Genomic DNA, 20,944 nt, shown 5'->3' on the forward strand with positions numbered 1-20,944 from the left:
CTGCCAGGTTTATAATCCAGCCACTGCTGTGCAGGATTTGTAGTGAAAGAACTTAGCAGCAAAACTCATCTTTTTATTTTTTTAGAAGCTTTCTGCTTTGTGCGGCTTGTGGAAAAAAATCAGAGCTGTAAAGTCACATTAGTGAGAATCCAAGCATCATCTGTAACAAAAGTAAGGCAATTTTGTGGGTTGTTTTTTTAAAAAAAGGGATTTCAAGCTGGAAATGTCCATTTAACTGCCAGTAGATGGCAAAAATATCCCATATTTGTCATTACCTAAAATGATCAGTACAAAAGGCTTGATGTGTCATTCCTTTCCTTGCAGAAAGTATAAATTAAAGTGCAACTGTACAAAAAAAAAGCCAACCAACAACCTAGCAAAAAACCCTTGGTGGGTCATAAGAAGTTATCAAAAAGATGGATTGTTTTTTGGTGGTTTTTTACAGTTGAATGACTGTATATCAGGGATCAGCAAAAGTTCTCTTTTGCTTTGTTTCTTAAGAAAATAAACAAACAAACAAAACCACCCAGGACCTTTATGGCAAATTTTTCATAAAGCATTTGTTCCTTGACTGATTAAACTATTATGTTCCTTTGCAGTCGAATAACTGGAATTAAATGCCATGGCAAAGCCAAGCAGATGCCAACGCTGCCTGTTGGCTTAAGCCTGTGTAGTGGAAAACAATAACTCTTTTAAAGAAAGAAGTCAGACATGCGTCAGAGCTTACTCTTGAATAACAACAATTTAACCTTAAAAATCCCTGTAGTTTGTCTTAAAAAATAAAATTCTATCCTTCAGGTAACCAGTGGTAAGGAACAGTAAAGCTCTGAAGGCAGATCTCCCTGCCTTATCAGCAGAGCCTGGCAAGCAGCAGCAGGACGGGAGAGCCCTTAGGCACGAGAAGCTGCAAGGAGGGCAGATTTGGAAGCCATTTCAGGCCAATGGCAACAGGCAAAGGCTTCCTACAGGAAAGGTGAGAGGGAAATGCTTCAGAGCTGCATGATGCTGCTGGTTCTTGCTGAGCAGGGATGACCTCCAGCCTTGGATGAAAGGGGCTTTGGGTGGCTCATTGGCATCTGGCCCTCTGTTGGTACCTTGTCTGAATCCTGTGTGGGATGAGGCCCTGGGGCTGGTGGTGTGGCTGGGGAGGGTGAGTGGGGAGGAAGGGGGTAATGATTAGGGGCTGGAAAAAAGGCAATCAGCCTTCATGGTGGTGAGTAGGCCAGAAGGAAAGAAAGTATCCTGTGAGACATTCCTCTGCAAGGTCTTCACACATGGAGGCTTTCCAAGGGTACGTTTGCAACAGGGCTTTTGCACATCCCACTTTCCCTCCCCATCTTTAGCCGGGGAAAAAGAACCAGAGGGGAGGGATGGCATATTGCACTAGTGCAGAAGCATCTAAAGCAGCTGCTAGTTTTAGGAGGAAAGTGTTCACAGAGACCAGCAGCCTTCCTGGCACTCGGGTGTGAACGCCACTGAGCTACTTCACTATCCCTCTGCTCTGTTTCGCACAGCTCCTGGTCGACCCCTGTGACCTGGCTCAGCCCATCCTGCCTGGGCTCTGCACAGCAAAGGGGGTACAACATCAGCCTCACTGCACGCTACCTACCTGGCAAAAAGTTTGGCTGAGACTCCATTACCTTAGGATGCAGGGGTGATACTCTCAGTGATACATTTGCTACTTTGTGGCTGTGACAACATTTCCCATTTGGTTCGTGGGGAGGGAAAAAAGGTTATTAGATACATTTCACCACAATATAACAAGGAAATGAAGCTATTCTTCATTTCCTTGGTGCCTTATTAGAGGGGAGTATGTTTTGGGTCTGGAATTGGCTCTGTGTTACAGGCTGTGGAGCAGTGAGGGGCAGAGAAGGAGGAACGAAGCAGAAGAAACAAGGAACAGACAAGTCTGACCAGATCCTCACAGTGCAATACCATGTGTGGAGAGCCCAGGGCCTCGGTGCCCCCTCATCAGCGAGCCAGGGCCATGATCAGGCTGGCACACATCTCAAAGAAGTCCATGGTGTGGCTGCCCAGGCGCGGTGGTGCCGAGGGGATGCTGCCGACGAAGGAGCCGCTCAGGGAGCCCATCAGGGACTGGCACTCGGTGGCTGCTGCCGCATCAATGCTCAGCCTGGGCCGGTGCAAGCCGGCTCCTGAATAGGAGCGTTGTGGCGTGGATGAGCCCGACCTCTGCTCCATCACGTCGTCTTCAATATGGCAAAAAAAACCCACCCCAAAAAGAAAAAAGAAGTTGGGCGTCTGCAACGTGTGCTTGGTAAGGAGCTAGTAAAACTAGTGGAGACAAATCATAGAGTATTCTACTTGGAAAAGACCTTTCAGGTCATCAACTCCAACCCGTCCCCTCACACTGTCAAACCCACCACTAACCCACGGCCCTCAGCACCTCAGCTACACATCTTTTCAATGCCTCCAGGGATGGACGCCTCCCTGGGCAGCTTAGGCCAATGTCTGATAACCCTCTCAGTGAAGAACTTCTTCCTGATGTCCAATCTAAACCTGCCCAGGTGCAACTTGAACCCATTTCCTCTTGTTCTATCACTTGTTACTTGGGTGAAGAGACCAACCCCTACCTCACTACAACTTCCTTTCAGGTAGTTGTAGAGAGTGATGATGTATCCTCTCAGCCTCCTCTTCTCCAGACTAAACACCTCCAGGTCCCTCAGCCACTCCCTATATCAGACTTGTCCTCCAGACCCTTCAGCAGCTTCGTTGCCCATCTCTGGACACAGTCCAGCCCTTCAATGTCTTTCTTGTAGTGAGGATCAAAAGAGCTTTCACTGACTTGCAACTACCACTTAAGCATTTCAAAATGCAAACAATGATTGAAAAGATTCTTTTTTTTGACTCCCAAACGTGCCATTTTCTGTGGTTTACATTTCATGTTGCACTATTTCCTACTTACCATCAATGCTTTTGAAGTCCAAGAGATAGCTGCGGTTGTCAACCTGGTAGAGCTGCAGGCTCATCTTCACGTAATTGCCCGTCACTGGGTTCTTGCGGCGCACTCGAAGGTGGTAAGAGTTCACCACCTGCAACAGGAAACTTGCTTTCAGGAGTAAGATTCAAGGTAGCAAGAAGAACGTTTCTTTCCTTATGTCTTTTTTTCTAAATACTAGCAAGGCTAGAATTATAGAATCATAGATCATAGAATTGTTTTGGCTGGAAAAGACTTTTGAGATCATCAAATCCAACCCCTCCTCTCACACTGCCAAGCCCACCACTAACCCATGGCCCTCAGCACCTTGTCTATGCAACTTTTAAATATCTCCAGGGATGGGAATTCCACCACTTCCCTGGGCAGCCTGTGCCAATGTCTAACAGCCCTCTCGGTGAAAAAGCTCTTCCTCCTCTCCAATCTAAACCTTCCCTGGCACAACCTGAGGCAATTTCCTCTTGTCCTAAAACAAGGACATTGCCATTATGCAATATCCTATCATATCCTATTTCCTTCTGTCCTTAAAAATGCTTCTTAGGACTGTGATTCACCAGCTGCTGGGAGATGAAGCTGCCATGATCTATCTGCCAGGCATCTGGTAAACTGATGTTTGCTCCTCCCTCACCAGCAGCAATGGCCTTAGCCAAAAAGTCCACATTTGAGGACCGTGCCTGTGAAGCCAGGGCAGACTGAGCAGCTGGGGACACAGGCACTGCTAAATTTGGTGCTTGTGAATCAGCCTTGAGCCGTGTAGTTTCTCTTGTTGCTTCCCACCCCCCAATCTGCTGCATCTCATTTGCAATGAAGTTTTTTTAACTCTGTGCTATATTTATGAAGCAATTGCATGGAGAGGAAAGCTATTTTGATGAAGAGTTACATCTGAAGTTATTCTGAGGGTGGGAAAAGACTATTGTGAAACCTCTTTGTACAAAACAAGCTCCGCTGCCTACATGAAGGCTTTGGGCTGACTTGGTTTGGAATATTGCACCAGAAATACATCATGTTTGCTCACCCTCTATAAAACCATGCAGCTAACAAATGTCTGCCTGATGTTAGGTATATGCATCTGAAGACAGTCCATCTCCTGGCTGGTGCAGTGAGATCAGGTTTCTGGGCATTACTTGGCTTTAAATATGTAATATCAAAAATAAGGAGGAGATAGGAGGCTTTGAAGAAGCAGCAGAGTGATGTTCATACTCAGGACCTGGAGTGAGAAGAATTTCTCCTCTGGTGATGAAGATCTGGGCTGAAATTCTCCTTACCTTGCTCTCCATGCTCACACAAGGCTGCTGTGAGAGGCTGTGAGTCAGGAAGGCTCACGACAGTAACTGCACTGAGATTTAGGGAATCAGGCTCAGCAGAAAATGTTAAGGGCTAACTTAGGGATTTATTAATCAGACTTTGATAAAGACTGGGACTAAATTCTGTGTAGCTCTGAAGAAATACCTGAAGTGAGTACTGTTAATGAAAATGTCATCTGGGTTTAAATCAAGCTTCAATAAGTCCTGAGTTGGGGAAGCACTAAATGCCTGAAAGCACATTTGGTCCACGAGCAGCATTCCATCTCCGTCAAGGAAAATGCCACCACATCAGTGGTACAAACTCTTGCCCTCAGTGCCCCCCACAACCCCTCACCTGTGCATCTTCCAAGAAGATGCATATTGTACCATTGCAAAACTCACAACTGCTAGGACTCAAGCAGAAATAATGAGAGTTACTTTGCTAAGGAGCTCTCAAGGTGACCTCGCAAGGAATTAACCACTAAAATTAGAAATGTGGCTGGCTCCTCTTATCTCCACAGCTAAACAAGGCAGAATCATGTTTCCAGTCAGAGGCTTAGAGCATTCAGAAGGAAAACTCTTATTTCACACCAGAAATAAACACCCCAGCTACGGAACCACAGCTACAGCATCTTCATTTAGCGTGTTTGTATTAATGAGAAGTAACAGGGGCAATCACGATCTGGAAACAGGTTTGGAAACAGGTGAGGCTGTAACTGTACTTATTAACCTCCCTGAGCAATTCAGCTCTTGAGAAAAAGACCACTGCAAAGCACCAGCACTCCCCTACCTTCCACTCAAAGTCCAGCTGCTTCATGGCCCGGTACACCTCAGCCATAATGTCATAGGGTTTGCTCTGGCTGCGGATCCCCAGGTGCCACTTGGCCTTTTTGACAGTCAGGGGTTTTGGCTTCGTGGTGTTGAGGGCGTCCAAAGGACATCGCGCTTTGGGGCTGTCGGCGATTAGCGGTGGCATCCGCTCAGGGTGCGGCTTCACGCCGGGAGGGATGTGCATGGTGCTGTCGTCCATGAAAGAGCCCGTGGGCGGGCTGGAGGCGAGGTAGAACTCGCTGGCTTGGTTCATGATCCTCCGGTTGTCAATGATGAGGTGGTAAGCAACTGCCAGCTGGTCCTGAGGGTCACCGCTGTACAGGCTGTTCATCACCTCCGACTCCGTGCACTCAAACTTCTCGCAGACTTCCCGAACCGCGTCATCGTCGATGACGGTGGCATCGTAAGAAGGGTCCTCTGGGAACAGGTAACTGGGCAGCTGCTCCTTAAACCACTCGTGTTCCCTGGGGAAAGGCACAGGGGAGCTGCTGTGAGCTGAGGTCCCCCCCAGTATTGTTACAGCAAGGACAGGGCTGCTTGCTCTCACTTGACTATGAATTAAGATCTCAGTACTGACAAGCCAGGTGCTTGGATAGACACTTTCAAAATTCAGCAGGACAAGCGCTGGCCCATCTTGTCAAGATCATGCTTTTAAGTATCTAAAGGGTGGATGTCAGGAGGACAGGGTGACACTTTTTCTCTGTAGTGCCCAGTGACAGGAAAAGGGGTGATGAACATGAGCTGGAACACAAAAAGTTCCACTTAGACACGAGAAAAAACTTGTTTGGTGCTGAGGTGAGGGAGCCCTGGCCCAGGCTGCCCAGGGAGGGTGTGGAGGCTCCTGCTCGGGAGGTTTTCAAACCCACCTGGACACATTCCTGTGCCCCTGATTGAGGGGAACCTGCTTTAACAGGGGGTTGGGCTGGACTCTAGAGGTCCCTTCAAATCCCCACCATTCTATGATTTTGCCAGGAAAAGTTGGACCAGGTGATCCTTGAGGTCCCTTCCAACCTGTTATTCTATGAGATGCTCATACTTTTAGACCACTATAGGCCTGACAGGGACACAGAGTACCAAAGGTACCCAGGTACCTGATTTCCATCTATTTAAGAGTGAATGATAATTAAGTGGCTAAATGGCATAGAGAGTCCCACCTACAGGTTCTACATATCAAGTCTAATCTCACCACATGTGCTGCTGCTCTAACATGCAGTTAAATTCTCCAGTCTTAAGGAATTAAGAAATAAAAGAGGCATTTTACTTGGTTTTGCCTGAAGGGTAAAATTAAGGCCATCCATTGCAAATGTCCTAAAAACCTGAGAACTCTTGAAAGACCTAGTAACATTCACGTATATGCTTAGCACAACAGCTAGATGTAATGATTATTATAGACTTCAGAAAATGCATAGTGGGCTCTAGTTTTGCAAGATGTTTCTAAAATGGCTCAGACTGTAAGAGTTTCGAAGTCCTACTACCAGTCATGAACTTTTAATGACCTCTGGAGACACAACCATCTGCTTAAGAGCCCAATTGTTCCCTTTACCTTGAATTTCTGCAGTGATGCATGCAGATAAAATGCTCATGGACACTGTGTTCATTGACTATACAAGAAAACTATGCTGCATCTAAAGATGAACCATTTGCTCACATTTTAAACCATATCTGCTTATTTATGGATTCAGTTAGTAATTCTTGTGTATCTCCTTTTTTTATTGGATAGACACTAAGTACAGTCATTACCTTCTTATTCTGAGGGAGCGGGTCTTGAAATGGTTGGTGGTAAGTTTTTTGAGATTATTGCATGATATGGCTGGTTTTGCTAAGCACTATGAGGAGAATATTGAGGCTATTTTATAATGCAATAAAATAGCATTCTGTGTCTATATATTTTATATGTTTTATATATGTGTTTTTATATATATAGATAAAACCATCACCCTATTCATCATCATCCACTGCGGCAGCACCCACCTCTCCACGAGCACAGAAGGGTGCAGGACTGCTCCTTGAAGCACTTGGGACAAAAAACAGCTGACTACTCCTGTAAACTCCCCTGGCCCGGTACCAGCAGGTGACCCTCCAGGGACAGCCATCCTCTGCCACCAGTCCTCCAGAGCCCCTCAAACACCCCATCCCACCTGGGCTGACCTGATGTCCTTGATGGTTGCCCTCTTGAGGGGGTCAACCTGCAGCATGTGCATGAGGAGAGTGGCAACGGAGCGGTTGAGGTATTCTGGGATGTAAAAGACACCTCCACGGATCTTCTTGAAGAGAGTGGGGACATGTTCATCATCAAAGGGCAGAGTGCCACACAGAAGAGCGTAGAGGATGACACCACAGCTCCAGATGTCCACCTCTGGGCCAGCATACAGCCTGTGCCAAGGGGAGAGAAGGAGAAAGGTGTCACCCCCCCACTATTCTCCTCTTCTTGGTTAGGATGCAAGTCCCACTTCCTGAGCTGGGGTCCCACTGCAGCTCCAGAGCTGCAGCTAGTCTATTCACATGGGTGCACCCAACCAAACATGCCTAAGCCAAAATCCCTCAGGGGAAATGCCATGGCAGAGCTGGCACTGGCTGCCCACACTCCTCTGGACATCCATGTACATCCCTGCCTCTGTCAGACCCTCCAAAACCTCAAACCCTATATTTTCAAGAACTCTGCCAGGCTGTTTGCTCCTTTTTCCCCAAAAGCCCAGGCAGGAATTTCTGTTAATTCAGTGCAGTGGATCAAACAGCAGCAGATTATGTATCTCTGAGTGCTTCTTTTCAGTTGAAGTTGGTGTGCTGATATGCAAGTGCTCCTGCTTCGGAGAAGTTGCTAATGTGCTTCCTGGCATCACCAAGTCGAGACACCCCAAACATAAGGTTTTACTTCTTGTCCAAGGGTGAGACTTTCCCTGCTGAGGCCAGGGACAACTAAGATAGGAAGCTTGATTCTTTTGCTGCTAACTACACTGCCTGAACAGTTGATTGGACTTTTAAGCCTAAATGAGATGCACTTTATGACTCTGAAACCTGAGCTGTCACACTCTGTTGCTTTTGTGCTCTACCCAGCAAAGGCAGCACGAGCTGGGAACCAGCTCACTCCTGTCCCTCACACCCACCAGGAAGGCAGGAACAGCAGATCATCCCTCTCCTCACAAATGCAGCTCTCCTACGCTGCTATAGCTTTTGAAAAAAGGCAGGTTGGCATATAAAGGAGGGTTATAAAGCTCAGGCACCACTGACCCTGTAAGGCAGTACTGATGCGGAGGGGTGCTGCAGCAGCAGCAGCCCATGTGCAATGTGTAGGTTTGGGTTTGGTTTCTGTCTTACTTTTCTCATTAATAAGCTGTACTCCCTGTATCCTTGGAACAATCAGGCTCTGCATACTGGGACTGCAGGGACTTGTTCATCTGCCATGTGCCTTGTCTCCTATATGAAATTAAAATAATGTGCTTCTGGCCTTTACTGAAAAGGAAATTGAAATAATACTAATCTTTTACTTTTTAATCAGGGTAGAGTTTCTGGCCTTGTGCCCCTGTTGACAAGGAGAGTTTACTTGCTTGTGCACATAAAGCTGTAGTCCCAACAGTTTTTGGATGCTGGTCTAATTCCTACGATAGTCTGCCAACATTTGCACTGATGTAAATAGGGATAAAATAATCATCATTGCAGCAAATGCACTTGGAACGAAACACTGTATTTAAAAGCTAAGGTTGTAGGCAGAAATACACTGGGTTAGGGAAACTAATGCACATGCAAAGGGGCATTAAAAAATGGGCAGTACCATACAGACAACTAAAAATTTGCCAACCTGTATTTGCAGTCCTTGTTATCCTACTCCAGAGAGAGGGAAGTAAGTGTATTCTGTGTAACTTAAGTTCCTGGCAGTAAAATATAGGATGTAACAGTTCCATATCAACAAACGTGGTCAAGTCCAATCCAAGCTTGCAGAGTATGTGTTCAACGTGCCTCGTGCCGTGCAGATGTTGCACGGTGAGAGATGCAACCACACTGGGATTTGTCAACTGAACTCATTATTTCAAAACATTATTATGATGGTTGAACCTACTGTCATGAACAAAACCTTTACCTTAGCAACTAGAGGACAAGTACTTTCAATACAAGAATTCAACAGTGTTAGGGAAGTGACTAAAGATCTTCTGATTCTTCTCTTAGTGAATGGCTTTCCTCATTAACATCGTGTTATAGGTGGGCAGGAGATAAGGGGGTGGCCTGGAAAAGCCTTTCCATCCGAAACCTCAGTATTTGCATGCAAAGTGTAATCTTCACCCTCTTTAATTAGCAATATAAAGAGTCAACATCTGCTAGTAATAATCCCTCCAAAGTAAACATCTTGAGCAAAACATGGTTTGCTATTACATCTATTGAGAAATGGAACATCTAAGCAAACTTTTGGGTTTTTGCCAGTAGATTCACCCAAACATAAAATACAGGCTGGAAGGATTCAGCTGCTTTTACTAGATGTGCTAAGCTATTTCCAATTCCAAGAACAAATGTCAAGACTGTACTCACACAGGCTCTGATAAGAAGTGGAATGTCCTACCTTCCAGAGATGACCTCAGGGGCTGCATAATTTGGAGAACCACAGCTGGTGCGTAGAAATTCGCCATCTGACATCATGTTGGACAATCCTAAAAGCAAGATGTTTACTACATATTGATTTTTGACATGAAGGTCCAGCCACAGAGGAGGAGGAGAGGTATAGCAAGCAGAGGGGGAAATTTGGAGAGGAACTGTTGGTATAATTTAGATAGACTCTTTTGAGCTGATTGGCAAATAACAACAACAAGAATAACAATAACAATTGGTATTGTTTTCACATCCAACCAAGAAATATTCACTCCAGGCTAATTTTGCTTAAGTGGCAAATCCCAGAGCACAGAGGAAAAGAAGCATAATTCAACCCAGAACCCTGACTTCATATGAGAACTGGTGTGTGGGGGAGTGAAATTAGTAAATCTTCAAAAGGATTTGTCACTGCTAGGAAGGATTCACTGGGACCAAGCTGGAAGTCCAGCTATTTCAATGGCTGTAATGCCACTTAAAGACTTCTATTGCTGCTCATTTGTAAAACAAAGTGAGGCTGAGAGCACGTGGCCAAATGTACAGAGAGCACACATGAAAATAAACACAGGCAGTCAGCTCACCCTGGAGTGAACTGCACCGAATCAGTCTGAAACAGAAATTAGCTAAACCTTTCTATTAGGTGATTACAGCAAAACACAGAGAAGATTTGCAAATTACTCTGCTGCTCCATTCTTGACGCCAACACAGAAGCAGCCTACAATAAGTAATCCCTGCTTTTGCAAAAGGCTGGTGTTTATAACTGTGAGCTTTTCAGGTACAGCAACTGGCGGTGGTTAGGAAAACAGGCTCTAGGTTTTGTAAGGCGTGCGACACGGCCACGCTCCAGCGAGCGCCTGGGAGCTGGCTGCATGGCTGGAATGCTGCCGGGGTCACATACCAAAATCGGCTATCTTGGCATTCATGTGTGCATCCAGCAGCACGTTCTCTGGTTTCAGGTCTCGGTGGACAACCATGTGTCTGTGGCAGTAATCCACCGCAGAGAGAATCTGCTGGAAAAGGCGTCGAGCTTCAGCCTCTTCAACCTACGGACACAAGGGGAAACTGGGCTGTGTGCAGAGCTGGCAACGGAAGGTTTGACTTAGCAAGGAGCCAAAACATTCTACGGTGCAGAGAGAAAAACCTCAGTGTGACCAGAAGCAGCAAAAAAGGCAGATTTCCCCCTCCTAGCTATTTTACAATGTGCCAGTGTTTGCAAATGATATAGCCCAGAGATGAATTATAAACTCAAATTTAGGTGAGCTATCAAGAATTTACTAATGGCACCTACAAGGCTGCTGTCCAAAGGGAACCAGTTCTGCTATACAGCACACACAGGTTGAGGCTGGACAAAACAATTCCTTGTGGACACATAGTTTGGGGGGGAAAAAACAAGCTCAAGGTGGAATATTGTGATGATTTTAATTAGCTATATAGCTATATTAGCTGTTAACTTGTATAGACAAATTATATTTAAAATGATGAGGAGACTGACTATTTTCACTAATGACCTCCCAAAGAGTCTTGCCATGAAAAATTTAGTTACTAAAATGCAAGAGTTGAGAAAGGATCAAAATCAGTCACTGAAAAGACATAGACGGGTAAAATGTGCTTTAAATCAGAACTGTACATAGAAAAGTAAATGGAATCAGCTCCATCAACCAGTGCACTGATCTAAACCAATTTGTTGTGAATGCATTGGCTTTTGTACACAGAGAGGAAACATATGATGGGCTGATTCTTGACCTGGAGCTTTATTCTGGATGTCCACTTCAGCCCATTTTCACCTTGTCCTGCGACTGCTCCCTGCCTACAAGGATGTTCACTGGTCAGACACTGGTGATTTTCTTTGTGACCCATTAATATCATATTTCACAGGCTCAACCTATGCCCAGCAGGATTGCTGGCATTTGAAAATGTTGTTCAGATAAGCCACATCCTTTAAAAGGCTTCAAAAAACCTGATGTGTAGCCAAGGGGGAGTTTGGGGGAGGTGAATGACTGGGATGGAGACCACACCGAGCGGTCTTCCCCACCACTGCCGTAAATCTGCTGCTGAACTGTGGGGGTTTTGACAGGCAACCCATAGCTAAAAACTACAAAAATATGTTAGCTTCCCAAATATTTGCACTAAGCAACACGTTACCTTGGATATTTTGGTTTGCATATCAAAATACATCAGAGGACGTTGCAAAAAATCTCACACAACTTTTGTGCAAGCCGGGCACGAGACACTCCAGATGGGATTTCTGTGAAGCAACTTCTATTTTGGGCTTTAACCTTAACCACTTTTCCCTCTGACAGTTGTTTCAGCTTCTAAACACCATCCTCTTCCCACACAACTGTTTGGACTGACACGGTACTGGCACTTACACGTCCATGCTTACAGATGTAATCAAATAATTCACCGCCAGACACATATTCCATGACCATGAAGAAGTCTGTTGGTGTGCTGATGACCTGGTACCTTCAAAACACAAGCAGATTTTGGTTTTTTAAATTAAGAAGAACAGGGAATGGCTTTTAAACAGATCATTAGCTTCATGTCAACCCTTAAAACTCATTTGGATCTTGTATTTAAAATTGCTTTCCGCTTCTGAGAAGCCATCTCTTATTTCAAGTGTAAGCTTTCACTTGTCTATCAAAGAATTTCATTTACAGACTTACAGTTTTCCTCCAAGCTTTCAAATAATCCTCTGAAATGTCTGCCAGACAATCCTATCACATTTAGAGCTGTCCTGACTTTCAAATTTCCATTTTGGCTAAGATCTGCAACAACAGGTTCAGAAACAAAGGCCTTGTTAGCTGGGGGCAGAGAAGGAGGATATTTGGTTTCCTTCATATCAAGGATAAAGAAGAACTCTAGACATCAGAGGGAGCTTCCTTTTGGAAAGGTACAGAATCAAAGATGAGCACCTCTCAAAAACAGTTATTTTTCAAATATTACATCCTTCTATGGCTGAGAATGGGGGAAATAAAGGCTATCACTCTCAACTTGCAAATTTATTCTTCATTTTCATTCAAAATGATCTCTGAGCACTGCAAAGGCATTTCAGTGTCCCAGCTGGTATAAACTGACAGTGATCAGCTGAGGTCAATGCAGCTATAAGAACTCACAGTAGGCTCAGCTGAGGCTGGTCTGTCCTTTGTTCTGTTCTGTTTCAGCCCCATTGCTGTTTGGTTTGGCGTTTGTTTTACAGATGAATTTCCCAGTGTTATCACTTGAAACAAAGAGATTTCATACAACTTTCAGAGATCAGCAACGGAACAGGTGATTTTTCCCATAAAACCTAATTTTTCTCAAGTGTTTTGGTCACGGATGTCTTAAGGTACTGATAATTGCTTCATATACCTGTAAAAAGCTGTTGGGAGGAGAGGTTTATGTACCATGGTTTCTTCCTCACCTCTTTTCTCTATTCATTGTATTTTATGATTGCAGTGTGTACTGCAGGACACTGATACTGGTAAACTTGATCTAACTTTTAGGCTTTAATACTTTGACAAATGTGTGACTTGCAGGATGCTGGATACACAGTTGAGGGTTCTTGCTGCTTTTTTTTTTTGTGAAATAATACCAATCTGTTCTCCCATAAATCCATAGAACTGTGAAGTTACTCTAAAGTAAACAGTTGCTGCATGGTTAGTTATTTAACTGTACAGAGAATTTGTTTTCCCTTGCCTCTAAGTCCCAGGTATTTGCTATATCTCATGCCAGCTTTAAGGCTGACCTAAATGTCAACTTATCCTTGCAGTTACCATTCAACAGCTTTCTTTTATAGAAATGCCAAAGATATTATCGAGTGCCTCATTAATGTGGACTGGCTGCACAAACTGGGGATTGAAAAGGAATCCCAGAGGCTGGAGTGCAGGTGCTGATTTACAACTTAAACTCAGGTTCATCAGAGTGGCAACTTTGAAAACTTATGTCTGAATAATAATTTATTTCTAAATGTTCCTTTAAGCTCTGGATAACCAGGCCATTAAAACATAAATCCTATTGACTTCAGGCCAAGGCTTCACTCTGTGAGCCTGACTGTGCTGTAACTCCTCGGGCACATATCTCAGCAGCTTCAGACCTGGAGATATGAAGCCTATAAAGGGTCATCACAAAAAATCCTTATAGTACTCCAGTGCAGGAAAGCCCATACCCTCTCTATGAACCTTTATCACGGCCTCTGCCTGGAAAAGAGGACAGCTTGGATGGGTTTAGGTGAGCAAAACTTGATGCAGGGACATCAGTCTGTTGGCTGTTTCAATGACTCGCCCTCCCAAAGGAAGAAACATCTTCCATCATTCCTCAAAGGGTCAACTGTAAGTTTGTGGGGAACTCTCAAGAAGAAACCTTTGACCCTAAAATGCAAAAAAAATTGACTACACACCTGATAATTTTTACTCCTCTAAGCCATCTCCTGAAACCAAGTCCACTGTGTCTGTGAAGTCTTTGCAGACAGAGGAATAAGCTCAACCCATGGCAGAAAGGGTACTCACAGTTTAATAATATGAGGGTGCCGGAAGAGTTTAAGGTTTTGAATCTCTCGTTTGATCTTCCCAACCACATCCAGGCTGCGTATTTTCTGCCTGTTGAGTATCTTCACTGCTACTTTGTGCCCCGTCAGCTGGTGTTCACCAACTATTAGAAAGAGAGCATTGCAAAGTCACTAAACAGTGTGGCAAGATTCATACAAGAAATTTAGGACACTGAATTATAAGCAAAAAGTAACTCTAGAAGGGCAAAAACCCAAAAGATGAGGGAGTGAAATATTTCGAACTTGTTTTTTGTCTCTTCACTTTATTGTTTTTCCAGTGGAGTCATGGGAGACTTTATCTGCAAAAAACACCCAAGTAAATAAAACAGAGTGAGTTACTGGAAGAGGTCATACCCAGAGCTAATTAGCAAGGATTCATAGCATATAAAAGTTAGATCAATCAGAAACACATCCATTTAAATGGCAGAGGAGAATCTCCACTGTTACACAGCAGTTGATTAAATCCCTAATAAACCCAGTCTTAAGACTAGACAATCACACTTCTTTTTAAAAAAATGATACAGGGATTTTCCCTGCCCAAAATAGGACCTGCAGGATTTGCATTACTAAAATGAATTGCTATTTATACTTTCTCCAGCGTGCCTCTTGGTTTGATGACAAGCTGCAGGCACAGTGCTGCACTACAAGAGCAAAATTGAGTTTTTAGAAAAGATACAAACATCAATAGGGGGGTTTATAACGTGCACTTGGTGCATTGAGATGCTGATGCTTATCTCTTGTGTGAAGGGACAAACAGTACCCACAAACTGGGAACAGCACCACTGGGGGAACTGAACTAACTTCACAATAACGTGAAGTGGATTCAACATTTCATCCATTTGTTAGCAATAAACAGACCATATTAAAAAAAAATAAAAAGCCACTGGGAAGCAAGATTTATATTGAGCAGAAGCTGCTGGAAAACTGTCAACTGGATGTTTATATCTAAAAGGGTTCTCTGGCCACAAGCTACTCCTCCTCAGTGTTTTCCAGTGTGCTATTAAAAATGGTGACCTCGGGATGGTTTTCCACAGGCTACACAGAAAACCTGCTTACAGTAAATACCCTTGCTCTCTAATTATGAACTTTACCCTTCCAGTAATTACGCAGAGAGCAAGGAGTTAATAATTATGCGCCGACCTTGTTATTACATGATTAGACTCTGCAATTTTGGAGGCTCTAATGAGCTGCTCAGCAGCGAGCGGCGTGAGAAGGGCAGGGCAGCAGTGCTGGGGCATGCCAGGTCACTATTATTAGCCACCAGATAAGACCTGCCCGAGATTCTTTCCTCAATAAGTGCATCCTAAAAATAAAACACTTTACTGCCCTTGAAAATGAAAGCGTTGCTTTGCACGGCTGTTTCACTCCTCACAATGCTTCAAACGACTTGCTGAAATGAAAATAAACTCAGCTTTGTAGGATAGATGCTAGTTAGGGATTAGCTGAGGGCTAGAGGAGGCAGATAATTCCTCCTCTCGTGTGGTGCAAGGAGAGAGCTGTAAATAGTCCCAGGAGGCATTTCCCCTGGTGCATCTTTGGCTTGCCCCAAGGCAGGAAGGCTCACTGGAGGAAGATTGCAAAGTAGTGCGTGTGCAAGGGGTACAAAAACATGCCCAAGCTTTGTTGGAGCTTGGGGCACAGCCTTTTTGTGCAGTGCATGAAATTCTCCCCAAGCTATGCCAGTAGCAGTCTTACAAAGAGCACTGATGTCTCTTTGCCAAGGCTGTCATAGTATATGCATGGTCTGTGCTACACTGAGGAGCCTGGGGAAGGAACGACACAGGGGTGTAAGACAACTTCAGCAGACATCTTTGGGATCAAGTCTTTTACCAGCAGCATTTGATTTGGTCAGCTGTGATACCTCTGCTGTTCCCTCTTTCCTAGGAGCACAAGAAGCTGTAGTTTGAAAGCTGTCCTTGATTCATTTAGCTCCATTAAAGAACTGTAATACCCTCAGCCATTAGTTGGGAAACAGCAAAGCAAAGAGGTTTATTGCTGAACTGGGAAGAAAACCCTGATTTCTGCCATCCTTTGTTTCAAGACAATCCTTCCCAGCTTTATCCCTGCCTATGCTTTGAAATATTTTTACCACACATTTGGGAGGAAAAAAAAAAAGGAATGGCTGTGCCCAGAATGAATAATTATTGTTTCCACCACCACTGCTGAATAGTTCATCTCCTTTCCACCCATGACAAACAATGTGTAACTCTGCAAAGGTTTGCTCACTCAAACACATTAATAATTCAAAATAAACAGTCATATTTTGTAATCTATCTTTCATTTACAGTAAGCATTACATACAGAGATGAGATTGTCTCAGTCCCCAGTGGCTCGTTAAGCCTACTCAAACGCCTTGAGAGACAGAGGCAAAGAGAAGACATTATTTGCTATATTGTGGGAGACTTTTAGGCCTTTCAAGGTCTTTCTCTCTCTCTCTGGCTTCAGCCAGGAGTTTTGACATGGGCAGTCAGGACAACCTTCCCTCTGCTGATGGAGCCACTGCCTCTGACTCCATGTGCTCAAGCATGTTGGTGGGGCATTCAGCCCCAGGATGAGGAGCAGTGGCAGGTCCCACATCTCCCATGGGCATGGAAAATGATGCTCATGTAGCTCATCTCTAATGGATTTCTCATGTCCTCGCCCCAAGGATGGGCAATGGTGGTCTCGGGTGGTGGTGAAGAAGCCTTCTCCTTCCTTCTCACTGCCTCCTTGGATTTAAAGCCCAGGAGGAAGAGTGAAGGCTGAGCATTAGAAAGGGGATTTGAGCATACATCCTGTCTTTCAGTGATGAGTGCCCAGGTAAGCTTCACTGCAGCTTAAAATCAGCAACCAGGGCTCTGTTGGGGTGAGCAGGGCAGGTGGGTTTGACACCCAGACAAGGAGCAGCATTGCAGACTGTGCCACAGAAAAATAATGGAGTGGGTGGTAAGGCTGACCCTAAAGCCCCCAAACCAGCACCACACAGGACACAGTGTAAGTGTCCTTAGCTGCTACCCCGTCTGCTTGCACGTCTGACTGCCTGGGCACGAGAATGCTTTAGCTCCAGATCTATTAAGGAATGAAAGGAAGAGATGTAATGGAATTAGTTTCTGAAAGAAGACTCTTCTAATTCAGTTATTTTTTTATACAAGAAAAAATGAGGAATAGTGATTATAATACCATAAGCTGAGACAATCATTAAAATCCCTCGAGAGGATGGTTTTCTACAGCAGGTACCATTGAAGCCTGCCTCTAGGTGCACGTTTGATGCAGCTCAGCTAGCACAAGCAGTTAACATTTTTGCAGCTGCTTCAGGAGAACATAAAAGTTTAGGGACAGGCAAGAAAAGTCCTTTCCTATCAGCTGTGCTGGTTCTAATCCTAGCCCAAAGTTAAAAATGAAATCCATCCGAAGCATATATTTAGCAGCACTGCATTAATTCTGCCCCAGTGTCACTTGCTCATATTTGTATCATCCTTCCTTTCCCCTTTCTTCATCTGTTCAGCCTCCTTTAGTTTATCTTCTCCCCAAAACAAGTTTTGTCCTTCAGGAGCAACAGTAAAGTGCCTGGGAAAAGGGATCTGACCTCGACTTCAGCACACAGAGGTGGCAACGTAACCAATGTAAACATAACCCAAGCACTGCCGGTCCTTGAGGGACCACAGATTTATCACCTTGGTGGCCAACAAGGGCTGGGTAAGAAACCACCAAGTGGCCACTGGGGATGTCAAGTGTGGCACCACATTGAAAAATATTTGTGTTACTCCACTGGATTTTGATTTAAGCTCTTGTTGTGCGAGGGCTGTGGTCAAGGGAGAGCTCTTCAGGGATTTGCAGGGTGGGATGTGCCCGTGACAAACACAGCAACAATTTGTCTAATCTATTCTTACCAACCACCAGTGGAGAAGATGCCACCTCCTTCCTTCATTGCTTCACTAAACTCAAAATCTGGGAATTTCCACAGTTCTATTTTCTTACCTTTGACCTGGAGGACACGGAAAATACCTATCACCAGCTCTCCCTGTATTTGGCAAAATCCTGTGAGTAACGTTGACCCTTGGCATGAGACCTTCTATCCACCCACCACACTCACACCCACCACGTTAACTCCTGCCACCTTCTTATCTTGTAAAAAATGCTGTATTTTAATCACCATTTCCAGCTGAAATTTTGTTATCACCAAAATCCTGCTCTCATTGGCCAACCTATTTTCTCCCCTCTTTGCCTTCTATGGTATCTCTATACATAAGATCAAGGAACAGAATAAGTGTAAAACTGACTATCTCTTGCAGCATGTAGGTAATTTTTAGGAGGATCAGTTCACTGCTGACCCAGGCCATACTGAGCCAGAATAAATATCCCAACAGGGTTATAGGGACATTTTCTGCCATATCTCTGGTGTCTGATGGCTCAAAATGACTATTCAGCTCCAGCCACAAATTCAAGCTCTGGTTAGTATCTCAGCATTGCTAAATCCTTCCTTTCATTGCCATTATTTTATTTCCTTAATAATAATTTTCTTTAACAATTGCAATTTATGATTTCTTAACCTTAAGGGGTAAGGCAGGGAAAAGTGCACAAGCCTTTGCAAGAGGCTACGCTGAGCTTGAAGTAAACCCATCAGCAACAAGAAATGTCACTGATAACACCAGCCTTCATAAAAAAGCGCTATTATTGTACACAATAGACACAAAGCTTGAACAAATTCAGACAAAAATCTCTTTGCTCTTCTTATATTTCTTCCTAAACAGGTTTTTCTAAAGCTCATTTGATTAAAATGCTATAATTCTGTATAAATAGAAGATGTAGTTTATTCACCTCAGTTTCCAATCTCAAGTCCAAATTTCAGCATTGAGCAAAATATTACGGGAGAAAAAAAATACATAAAAAGTACCAGTTACCCTTAAAGGATTTTGAGTTAGGATATTTCTTTTATATCACTTGAAATGTTTCTTTGGAAGCTGACAGCTTTTACCAAAGCCAGGTCATATGTGGAGTGAGGGGTGTTTGTGCTAGTTACTCACGAAAGGTAGTTAAGGGAAAAAAAAGGCTATTGTTGGCAGGGTTAATTCAGTCCACAAGAAAAACAAAGCCCTGCCTTTGGAGCACTTTTTGAGGTCTGCTGGTATACAGGAGTGATTTAAATGGCCCTTACTGTTAGACGTATTTCTTTCGATAATTCTTTCACCAGTAAATCTGTGGTTTGGTATTAATCACTGCAAGATATTTTTAGGGGCCTGATGAATGGTCACAGGTGGATTTAGCTCCAGTGGTTGAGGTGGTTTCTTTCCTCTGCTGTCAGTTTGGGTTTATTTTAAAACTCCAGTCGCTGAGTGTGGGCACATCACTCCTTCGACCAGCCACAGTGGGTAACCTGCCATGGGACAGGGGACACTGAGGGGAGACAGGAGACACTCGGAGGGGACAGGGGACACTCAGAGGGGCAAGGCACACTGAGGGGGAACAGGGGACATGGAAGGGGGACAGGGACAGGAGACACTGAGGGGGGAAGGGGGACACCGAGGCAGGCAGCTGCTCCCCTGGCTCAAGCAAAACCCTTTTTCAACCAGGAATCACAGCTCATCATTTCGTTTAGACAATAGATTTTGTTGGTTCCTTGTTGATGAGGGGTGTTCTTTTTAATACCGTGATTCAAAGATAAAATTTGCACATAGTGGCAGAATTCACATGGAAAGCAATTACAAATATGTGGAAATCTTACACGTAAAGCAAAGCTGGCACCTTGGAACTGCACACTGACTACTGTGGCATGAATGAGAGAGGAATCCCTGTGTGCTGCCCAAGCCCAGCACGACCCCTCCATCCCTGCCCGCTGCAGGTGTCAGCCCCGCGGGAGCCGTGTCTCCGGCTTCCCGGAGGGCTGCTCGGCTGCCGGGGCGATGATGTGCACATGGGCCGCGTAAGAAACCCCTTCTGCTCCCGGTTCTTCTCTCTACGATGCACTCGCCTTTCGAAAGGAAAGGGGCAGCAGGGACCACAGCCCCCCGAAGACCGTGGAGGATGCCCGTTAGTGCCCGGTTTGCTGTCCAACCTTCCCGTCACCTTGATCCTAGTTCGGGAGGAAAGTTTCGGTGGGTCCTGCTCGGGGCACCGGCGCCCGGGGCCGCAGCCGGCAAGAGCGGCTGCCCTGCTACCCAAGGGCGAGGGCTGCGTCTCCCATCACCTGCCCGCGACTCCCCTCACCCCTTTCCCTCCCACCTACCCCGAGAAGGAGCCACTTCCCCGCCTCCCCTCCCTCCCCGCGCCCACCGGGGAGAGCCGCCGGGACTCGCCGCCGCCCCGGGGATGCTGCGGCGCGGGGAGCCGGCGAGGGGAGGCGATGCCCGGCGCGGAGGCCCGCGTTAGCAAGGAGGGAAGGAAGGAGGGGTGGGGGGGAGCTGTCAAGGGGCGCAGCCCAGCCCTCTCCCCGCGGCCGCGGTACTCAGCTCTTGACTTTGCCGAAGGTGCCGACCCCCAGCGTGTCTCCAAGCACGTAGTGGCCGATCTTCACCCGCCCGTCGTGCTTCTGCTTCTCGGCCATGTTCGTCTCCGCCGCCGGACCACAATGCACAGGGCAGGCCCGGCGCGGCCCGGCTCGGTGCGGCACGGCGCGGCACGGCACGGCGCGGCACGGCGGGAGCGGCGGAGCGCGGGAGGCGGCGTGCGCGGTCTCGGGGCGGGGAGGAGCGCGGCGGCCGGGAGGGGAGGGAGAGGGGGATGTGGATCTAGGGGGGATGCACTCGGCTCGGGGTGCACCTGCCTGCGGGTGACGCTCCTTTAAGGCGACATCTGGCCGGGAGT

The 20,944-nt window shown here is 45.6% G+C and overlaps 1 protein-coding gene across 1 annotated transcript; it reads right to left on the reverse strand.

Moving 5' to 3' along the window:
• Positions 1–1,971: 1,971 nt before the first annotated feature.
• Positions 1,972–20,684, reverse strand: PRKAA2 (protein kinase AMP-activated catalytic subunit alpha 2). The gene is made up of 9 exons (XM_062003798.1): positions 20,591–20,684; positions 14,127–14,268; positions 12,012–12,105; positions 10,541–10,685; positions 9,620–9,707; positions 7,219–7,443; positions 5,030–5,534; positions 2,927–3,053; positions 1,972–2,210 (listed from the first exon to the last, which is right to left on the reverse strand). The coding sequence occupies exons 1-9, from the start codon at positions 20,682–20,684 to the stop codon at positions 1,972–1,974; spliced, it is 1,659 nt and encodes a 552-aa protein (XP_061859782.1).
• Between the last annotated feature and the right edge of the window lie 260 nt (positions 20,685–20,944).

Source organism: Colius striatus, chromosome 10, assembly GCF_028858725.1.
Source record: "Colius striatus isolate bColStr4 chromosome 10, bColStr4.1.hap1, whole genome shotgun sequence".
NCBI classification, from domain to species: Eukaryota; Metazoa; Chordata; class Aves; order Coliiformes; family Coliidae; genus Colius; species Colius striatus.